The following is a 10520-nucleotide window of genomic DNA, read 5'->3' as shown; positions in this document are numbered from 1 at the left end:
TACTCCTATTTTGGAGTCCTCGCACTGGCCCCCGGTCAGGTTCCATGTCGATTTTAAGATCATGATGTTGACATACAAGGCAATACATGGCTTGGCTCCTCATTACTTATCTGGTTTATTAATCCCTTACACCCCAAATCGCAGACTGCGCTCCTCACAGTGCAATTTGTTAACTGTTCCACAAACCTGCCTAAAATCTATGGCTGACAGGGCTTTTTCTGTCTATGCTCCTTCCCTTTGGAACTCTCTTCCTCCTGTATTCAGGGAAGCTCAGACTTTTGGAATTTTTAAAGCTCAACTTAAGACACACTTTTTAAAACTTGCATTTGACTGCTGATGTCTTCTTTTATTATTATTATTATTATTATTATTATTATTATATGTTGTTATTCTTATTAACTTTTGTTTTATTTTTCTGTGTATTGCTTATTTTGTGTACAACGCTTTGAGAAGTAGCTTTTAAAGGTGCTTTATAAAATAAAGTTTATGTTTATGTTTATTATTACTGAAAACAAAGTTTCACATTCTTTTGCCACTCACAGATATGTCATATTGGATCATTTTCCTCAATAAACAAATGAACACATATAATATTCTTGTCTTCTTTGTTAAATTGGGTTCTCCTTATCTACTTTTAGGACTTGTGTGAAAATCTGATGATGATTTAGGTCATATTTATGCAGAAATATAGAAAATTCAAAAGGGTTCACAATCTTTCAAGCATCACTGTAGTATGCTGGACAATGAGCAGCCCTGCCTGATACCCCTATACACTAAGGTGTACATAAAGCACTGTTAACGTCTGTACCATCTCAATGTCACTGTACAAAACCTTGATCATGGCTATGAAAATGGAGTTTAATCTGAAATTCTCTAATGTCCTCCACAAATATTCATGTTCAACCCGGTCAAAGGCCTTTTCCTAGTCCATAAATATAAGACCAATCTTCAAGGCCCAATAACCTGGAGACGACCAAAATGTATAAATAAAATGTACACTGTCGAAGATTGACCTGCCAGACACACAGAATGTCTTGTTAAAGTGAATGACTAATTGTTCAGGAATGGTTTGAGGAACCATTTTTGTTTTTTATTTTTAATAAATTTGCAAAGATTTCAAACAAACTTCTTTCTCTGTGTCATTATGGGGTATTGTTTGTAGAATTTTGACAAAAATAATTCATTTAATCCATTTTGGAATAAGGCTGTAACATAACAAAATGTGAAAAAAGTGAAGTGCTGTGAATATTTTCCGGATGCACTGTATGCTGGACTATACTCTGTGAGTGTGCATCAGAGGGACTGTATGTACTGGAGTAGCTGATCACAGTACTCAGAATTGCACTGTTTCTCTCTCAATTCCTCCACTTTCTGCTGCAGTAGAACAGGATCTGCAACACAGCTGGCTTTCAAAACCTCTGGAGAGAACAGGGAGATACACAGAGGCACATGAGCTAGGTGACATGATTGCACTGAGCTTATCAGTGCCAGTTTCTAGTTGAGGAAAAGGTAAAAACAAAACTAACTAACAATAAACACATTTAATTGATTCCTGTTAGGTGAGTTATATAAAAGTTCATGATACACTTAAACAGAGGACATGTATATATACATACATACATGCATACATATTATATATATATATATATATATATATATATATATATATATATATATATATATATATATATATATATATATATATATATATATATATATATACATACACATACATACACACACACACATATATATACACACACACACACACACACACACACACACACACACACACACACACACACACAGAGACAGTATCCCACAAAAGTGAGTACATCTCTCAGATTTTTGTAAATATTTGATTATATCTTTTCATGTGACTACACTGAAGAAATGACACTTTGCTACAATGTAAAGTAGTGAGTGTACAGCTTATATAACAGTGTAACTTTGCTGTCCCCTAAAAATAACTCCGCATACAGCCATTCATGTCTAAACCGCTGGCAACAAAAGTGAGTACAGCCCTAAGTGAAAATGTCCAAACTGGGCCCAAAGTGTCAATATTTTGTATGGCCACCATTATTTTCCAGCACTGCCTTAAGACTCTTGGGCATGGAGTTCACCAGAGCATCACAGGTTGCCACTGGAGTCCTCTTCCACTCCTCCATGACGACATCACAGAGCTGGTGGACGTTAGAGACCTTGTGCTCCTCCACCTTCCATTTGAGGATGCCCCACAGATGCTCAATAGGGTTTAGTCCATCACCTTCACCCTCAGCTTCTTTAGCAAGGCAGTGGTCGTCTTGGAGGTGTGTTTGGGGTCGTTATCATGCTGGAATACTGCCCTGCAGCCCAGTCTCTGAAGGGAGGGGATCATGCTCTGCTTCAGTATGTCACAGTACATGTTGGCATTCATGGTTAACTCAATGAACAGTAGCTCCCCAGTGCCGGCAGCACTCATGCAGCCCCAGACCATGACACTCCCACCACGTTTGACTGTAGGCAAGAAACACTTGTCTTTGTACTCCTCACCTGGTTGCCGCCACACATGCTTGACACCATCTGAAACAAATAAGTTTGAGATGAGACAAGACAGCCATGCAGACCAATTTGATGCAGTGTGCCACGTGTGGTCTGAGCACTGACAGGCTGACCCCCCCACCCCTTCAACCTCTGCAGCATGCTGGCAGCACTCATACGTCTATTTCCCAAAGACAACCTCTGGATATGACGCTGAGCACGTGCACTCAACTTCTTTGGTCGACCATGGAGAGGCCTGTTCTGAGTGGAACCTGTCCTGTTAAACTGCTATATGGTGTTGGCCACCATGCTGCAGCTCAGTGTCAGGGTCTTGGCAATCTTCTTATAGCCTAGGCCATCTTTATGTAGAGCAACAATTCTTTTTTTCAGATCCTCAGAGAGTTCTTTGAGGTGCCATGTTGAACTTCCAGTGACCAGTATGAGGGAGTGTGAGAGTGATGACACCAAATTTAACACACCTGCTCCCCATTCACACCTGAGACCTTGTAACACTAACAAGTCACATGACACTGTACTCACTTTTGTTGCCAGCGGTTTAGACATTAATGGCTATGTGTTGAGTTATTTTGAGGTGACAGCAAATTTACACTATTATACATGCTGTACACTCACTACTTTACATTGTAGCAGAGTGTCATTTCTTCAGTGTTGTCACATGAAAAGATATAATCGAATATTTACAAAAATGTGAGGGGTGTACTCACTTTTGTGATATATATATATATATATATATATATATATATATATATATATATATATATATATATATATATATATATATATATATACATACATACACACACACTGCGTATAAAGTGAAGTTGAACATGACTTTGTGCTAGCTGGAACCCATTTTTGTTGAGTTGTTTTGGTTTTGTGAAGGTTTTGAAAGTGCGCTAAAAAACTCAGGCTGAACAAACGTGAGCCCACAGCTCAGCTAAAATTTTGCATGTCTTCCTCAACACCCTCACACACCAGGTTCTAAAGTTCCTATACATCCATGCTTCCAAGCTTTTCCTTTCCATACCTTTGCTGCTCAACCTCACTCAAACTGAGGATAAAATTGGACAGTTATGTAAAATAAATAAGTACACCCCATGAAAATGGTTGGCTTTTTCACATATCTAGACAAGCAAATCCTCTTTGAAACAGTGACTATTAATAAAGTTGGTAGACTCTTGACATCTTGATGAATGACATCTTAAAATTGACATTTTGTAGTAATTTTCACAATTTACATGAACAAAACCCCCCCCAACAGATCAGTAAAATGGAAAAAGTCAGTACACCCCTTCAAATCCATAAAATTAGAATCAGGTGTTCAAGATTTTATGCCTGCCAGTGATTAGAACCTTCTTAGGTAGTGCAGATGAAGCCTGTCTTATTTAAATCTCTCACATCTAGTGCCTGGTGTTCCCTTTGTTATTGAAGTGTGAGGTGTCATCATGCCAAAATCTAGACAGTTCTGTAAGGCCTTCAGAAAAAAAGTTTGTGGATGCCTTGGAGTCAGGCAAGTGATTTAAAAAGATCTCCAAATGATCTGAAATACAACATTCCACTGTAATGAAAATCATCTACAAGTTGCACAGATTTCAAAAGACTGCCAATTTGTTCAGGACTGACCGTCCCAGCCAAGAACAGTCTGATGTAAAATGAAGTCTTAAGGAACCCCAAATTTTCATCACAGCACCTGCTAGTAAGTATTGCAACTGTTGGTGTCAAAGTACATGCTTCTAGAATCAGAAAGAGACTGCACACATTTGACCTACATGGGAGGCATGCCAGGAAAAAGCCTTTGCTGTCTAAAAAGAACAGACTAGACTACAGTTTACCAATAACCATATAGGCAAAGACCAGGCCTTTTGGAATAATGTGCTCTGCACAGATGTATCAAAGATAGAGTTGTTTGGCCACTAAAACAGGAGACATGTTTGGCGCAGACCAAAGACAGCTTTTCAGGATAAGCACCTCATAACAACTGTGAAGCACAGTGGTGGAAAAATTATGGTTTGGAGTTGCTTCAATGCCTCAGGGACTGGACAGCTTGCATTCATAGATTCAACTATGAATTCTGCATCAAATCAAAGAGTGCTTGAAGATAATGTAAAACCATCTGTCCGAAAGTTGAAGTTTAACCGAAAATAGACCTCACAATAGGATAATGATGCTAAGCACACTAGCAAATCCACCAAAGAATGGCTCATAAAGAAGAATGGAGGGTTATGGAATAGTCTAGTCAAAGCCCAGATTGAATCCCATGGAAATGTTGTGGGGGTTTTGAAACGGGCAGTACATGCAAATAACCATCTTGCAACTGAAAAAATATTGCTTGGAAGCGTGATCAAAAATCCCAGCAAGCCTGGTGGACAATTATGCAAAATGCATACAAGAAGTTATTTCTGCTAAAGGGAACAATATTAGCTTCTGAGGCCAAGGGTGTACTTACTTTTTCCACAGAATAATATCACATCTATTGATATTTCTATTGAATTAATGACTGAAAAAGATACATGAACAAAACCACAAGGAAATGTAGAACAACTTTATTAAAAGGCACTGTTTCGAAGATGATCAAATGTTTGCTTGTCCAAATATGTCAAAAAAAGCCAACAATTTCAATGGGGTATATTTGTTTTTTTCACATGACTGTATACCACCAATGTAGAAATGAAAGCAAACATTATGTCTCTGAATTACAGAGACCAGGGGGCTTAAAGAGAACTTTGTGGTACATCATATTTAAGCTCTGAAGAATATCCGTTGATGCTAACAACTGTCGGGTTGTCAAATAGGATCCATACCAGGCAAGATATTTACTGTCAAACCAGCCCATATCTTCAAGCTTGATGATTAAAATATGCTCAGTAGGGTCCAATGCTGCATTCAAGTCCAACAGTGCCAAAATAATAGCACATCCATAATCTGAGACAAGCAGTAGGTTATTCACCTATTCTTTTACCTATTCAATTATTCTTTTAATGTATTAGTGTTTGACAAACAACTTTGCTCTCTCTACAATTGAAACATCAAAAGCTATTGCCAACAGGGAGAATTCACATGCACATTCTCTCATTACTTAAATGATGAAAAATGGGTCTACATGTCTGCAGATATCAAGTAAACACATTTTAGGACTTTTAGGACAAATAAGTTTAGAACCTGTAGACATTGTTATACCTGACAACTAGGGAAAAAACTTTTCTGGCTTTGTCAAATACTAACATTTTATTAACACCATAAAAACAGTCATGATTTAACATCAACATATGACATTAATCCTTACCCAGTACTATAAGCCGGATTTGGTGGTCAGGGTCATCCAAGTACAGCAGCAAATGCTGGAAAATGAACTCCAGATTGGGGCAGTATGTGTGTGTCTTATGGTTCTTGTCTAAAGATGAGAGCCACACACTCAGAGCTTTCAGAGCTTCTGCTCGCACTTCCTGGCTGCTGTCATCTATCCGTTTTAAAAGCACTACAGTGCACACAAATAAGTATATACAATGTGTGGTTCCGAGATAAAATTAATGTATTCAGAAATGTATAAGGATCAACCCTTTAAAGAGAAGAGAAGCTTGTGATTGATGAGATTGTGAGTGAAGGCTGTATCTGGGTAGATCTTGTTGAGCATGTCATGGTAAAGCTGTGTTGTAGATGTTTTAGTGTTATTTTGCATGTGTGTACCTGGGTAGATCTTGTTGAGTGTGTCTGGGTTAAGGCATTGTTCTGTAACAGTAATGAATGAGGAAATTGATCTGCAGGCCAACAGGCGAGAAAGCTGCGAGTCTTCCTCCAGTGCTGAAATTAGATAAGCACTGAATTCTGCCTCCATATTCAGAACCTAAAAGAAAACACACACCAATTAACATGTGACACAGGCTGTGAAACACTTGAAGGCTTTTATATGTATGGATAAAAAACACCAACAATGATTAAAGTGAGAGGAAGCTTTATGACTGAAAATTCATGTCTATGGAGTCTCTCTTCAACATGTATGTACCACACATTAAGCATTATAAAGTCCAAAAATTATGAAAAAGGTGGTTTTAAAAAGATTGTTCTGTAGATACACATCAGTATAAAAATGTCATGGAAATGGTGGTGGGGGGGGCGGGGGGGCTGGGTGGAGTGAGCAGAGAAGTTAAAAGGTAAGTAGAACAGTGTAGCTGAGACTTATTATTATTGATAATAACTGCTTCCAAATCAGACATGGCCACAATTAGTTTAAACCTCGTCACTTCAATTACCATCTGAACTGTCACTTTTGTGCATGGCAACCTGCAAAAACCCTTCATGTGGTCAAATTTTTATATTTTGTACATATAGTTAGTACTGCATAGTTCTAAAAACTACAAGTTTCCCTGAACTGAAATATGTTTCTATTTTGAACACATCAACCACAAATAAAGTTGTATCATTATAAAGTGCCCCCAAAGGTAAAGAGAAGAAAACAATATTTAAAGATTGAATTTCAATTCCACTAAAGACTCCCACTTACATCTGCATTTATAACCTAATCTAACTTATAGAAAAACATTATTAATGCCAAATTTTAATTAATTATATATTTACAGTGGGAATGAGTTTTCAATTTTGTTTTGTTGGCTAAATTTCTTGGTATTGTCTTTTCATTATGACATTTTAATTCAGAATCTGCTGATATAATTCAGAATTCATTGTTCTATCAATGATGGCAAGCTGTCCAGGTCCAGATAGAGCAAAGCAGGCCTAAACCATGACACTACCACCACAATGTTTCATAGAAGAGTTATGGTTCTTATGCCCAAATGCAGTGTTTTCTTTTCCTCAAACACGGTAAACCAAAAAGTTCTATTTTGGACTTATCCATCCACAAAACATTTTTCCATTAGTCTTTAGCAAACTGCAGAGGGGCAGCAATGTTTTTTTTGGAGAGCAGACTCATGAACATTAAAATTAGCCAATGGGAGAGAGGCCTTTTGTTGCTTTGAAGTTACCATGGGTTCCTCTGTGTCATCCATTGTCCATTATATATTGTCATCCCATTGATCAAAAACACCTTAATCTAATTTCATCTTCAAATTAACTGCTAATTCTAGAGGTTCACATACTTTTGCCACTCACAGATATGTAATATTGGATAATTTTCCCCAATAAATAAATATAATATTTTTGTCTCATTTGTTTAATGGGTTATCTTTTTCTACCTTTAGGACTTATGTGAAAAATCAGAGGTTGTTTTAGGTCATATTCATGCAGATATATAGAAAATTCTAAAAGTTTCACAAACTTGTTCAGGAGGGTCTTCTTCCATGCTGTTTGAAATACTATCATTATTGAGATTCGAATTCGGAGTTCAATGGAGTAGGATGCGAAGTTGGAGGCTCCTGCTGATTTCGATTAAAATTGTAATTAATTAGCGCGTTTCGGTCATACAATAGATTTTGACTTATTCTACACCGTTTCCTTGTTTGCACTTTTAACTTTGTGGTACATTAAAATGTCTGGAAAGAACACGAAAACCCATGGTAGCATTCAGACACGCGTGAGGCCAAGTGTGTGCGCCGCGAGCGAGTCCCTTTCTTCCCCTGAGTCCGCGTCGCCGAGCGGTGACCCAGACTACGCCGCACTCGGGCTCAAGCTGTTGGCTTTGCTGAGGAGGGACATCGCCTGTTTTTGAAGGGGAGCTCCAGGAGACTTTCAGGGTTGCGCTGTCTGCTGTTCAGCTTGACCTGCAGGCCGTGAAATCACAGCTGGCTAGATAAAGTCGTTATCGAGGCTGCCATATCAACACTGAAACGTATTGTTGGGGAAATGGAGCACGCTCTCTCCGGTTGCACCGATGACATAGCTCGAGTGAAGACTGCTGTCAAGTCTCTCACTGAGACCGTGACTCAATTAGAGAATAAATGTGAGGATTTGGAGTTGAGGTCACGGCACAATAACGTTAGGATAGTGGGAGTTCCAGAGGGTGCTGACACATGTACACCTGCTGCTGTGGCGGCCTTGTTGGGGGAGGAGTTTGGTCTGGAGAAGGAGCCGGTTTTGGACCAGTCCCACTGGACTCTTCAGCCGAGGCCTGAGCCTGGTGGGCGACCATGAGCGATTGTGTGCGGATTCCAGTGTCACAGTGACTGTGTTGACATTTTACGCCGTGCGAGAGAGATCCAGCGGATTAAAGTGAGGGATTTGATCATCTCCGTTTTCCCTGACTACACAGCCAAGATAGCCCGGGCCTGGGCCGCGTTTAAGGAGGTTCGACGTCAACGTCGGGTTATTGAGGGCGCTCGCTATGGAATACTTCACCCAGCTCGGCTTTGCATTACATTTAACGGTGTTCAGAAGGAATTTATTTCAACGGAGGAAACAGGAGACTATGTTAAAGTCTTGATATCAGGGTGAACTGCATCACCTACACAGCGGCATCTTTTTCGCTCTTCTTTTATTATTTTTTGCACTCTGCCTTCCAGCTCTACAGTATTTGGATTTTTACTGAAGATATCTCCGTTGCATTACTTCGCCTAGATTTTGTGGACTCACTCCTATTAAATTTACTTCTGTATTAATGTGGTTCTCTGTTTTGAGGCTCTGACTGGGTTAGAGTTTCTGTTTATATAATTGTATTAGTGTTTTTTCCTCGGCTTTACGTCCTACACTGTTATATTATTTGGTACAAGTCTTTAAAAGTTAAGGACATTATATTTGTTATTGTGTGCAGACTGTTTATCAGACTTGAAGTCAGTAGGGGTTTTTACCTCTTACTGGAACTTTTTGTCTTGGTAATTTTGTTGGTTAGTTCAGCTTACTCTCTGAGTTGTTTTCACATTGTGGACAACTTTTGGTTATTGTGGGGAACACTGCTGTCTCATTTTTTATTTTTATGGAGACTTTTTTTTGGGTGTGTGTGTGTTTGGGGGATTGTGAGAGTAAACAAAACATGCCAATGCTTTGAAGGATGCGAACTGGAACAGAGTAATGTTAGTCAATTGTGAATCTTTTTTAGAGGATTTAAACCTAATATGGTGAACAAATTATATTATAGATTCAGCCAATTTTTCTCGGGTTATCTCATACAGTGTGGAAAGTAATAATCTGGAAAGACCTTTGTTATATCACAGTCTAAATCTGGATTTAAAGAGAAGCAAATCAGTAAATGAATCACATGAAAATGTATCACATATAAATGAATCACATGTAAATGAATCACATGAAAATGAATAAATAAATTAAAATGAAAAGAAAACCGTAGAAATACTAACAATTTAGTTTAACACCATTTATGTTGTAATTTCTGAGTGGTCTATTTTAAGGTGCATGTGTGATTGCTATACCAGGGTGCTGTTTTTTTTCTCCAATTATTTTTCTATTAAGTGGAGCTACATTATCTAGCATGTAGCGGAACATGCAGTTGCCTGATCAAGTTCTATAGGATTAGACAGTGATCCAGTCATAGTTTATCACTCGATGAGATTATTGGTAAAACTCTATGCAGTAGCTGATGTGAATGTACGTTTGACACAGTAGTGTGGCAAGGTGCATATATTATGATTTAGACACATTTGAGATAATGATCTGAGATAGCTTCAGACTGTGGAGATGTTACTATATTTTCTGTATTTAATCCAATGTTAGTATTAGATCAAAGTGTCACCACCATTATGAGTGGGTCCTATTACGTTCTGATTAACCACTACTGAATCTAGACTGGAGACAACAGCTGTTCTTATAGGGTCATCTGGGTTAATAAAATGAATATTAAAGTCTCCAACAATTAATGCTTTGTCTAAAGAAACAACCAGGTTAGAGATGAAATCCGCAAATTCACGAAGGAATTCAGAATATGATCCTGGGGGTCTGTAAATAATAATTAGCGGAATCGACTAAGTGAACTTACTTTTTTGTGGCTACATGTGTTATGTTAGTGTAAAGAACTTATTGACGCACTGAATTTATGACTAGGTTTGTTTGTGCGACACCTAGATTATCATTATAAATAACTG

General features: G+C 38.2%; 1 protein-coding gene across 2 annotated transcripts in view; it reads right to left on the bottom strand.

The window, feature by feature from the left end:
- Positions 1-1076: 1076 nt before the first annotated feature.
- LOC108258098 (dynein axonemal assembly factor 5) overlaps positions 1077-10520 on the bottom strand; it is a 38995-nt gene continuing 29551 nt past the window's right edge. Inside the window, exons 11-13 of one of the 2 annotated variants that reach the window (XM_017456477.3) lie at positions 6226-6382; positions 5825-6016; positions 1077-1418 (exon numbers count right to left, since the gene is read on the bottom strand). In XM_017456477.3, the coding sequence (XP_017311966.1) occupies positions 1294-1418; positions 5825-6016; positions 6226-6382 (474 nt within the window). In that variant the 3' untranslated portion in view covers positions 1077-1293. Of the gene's footprint in view, positions 1419-1772; positions 2563-5824; positions 6017-6225; positions 6383-10520 lie in introns of those variants that run through there. The other variant, XM_053687956.1, reaches the window with a different exon arrangement.

This window comes from Ictalurus punctatus, chromosome 2 (genome assembly GCF_001660625.3).
Source record: "Ictalurus punctatus breed USDA103 chromosome 2, Coco_2.0, whole genome shotgun sequence".
Taxonomy (NCBI): Eukaryota; Metazoa; Chordata; class Actinopteri; order Siluriformes; family Ictaluridae; genus Ictalurus; species Ictalurus punctatus.
The sequence above is the reverse complement of the archived record's forward strand: the minus strand, read 5'-3'. Positions and strand labels throughout refer to the sequence as shown.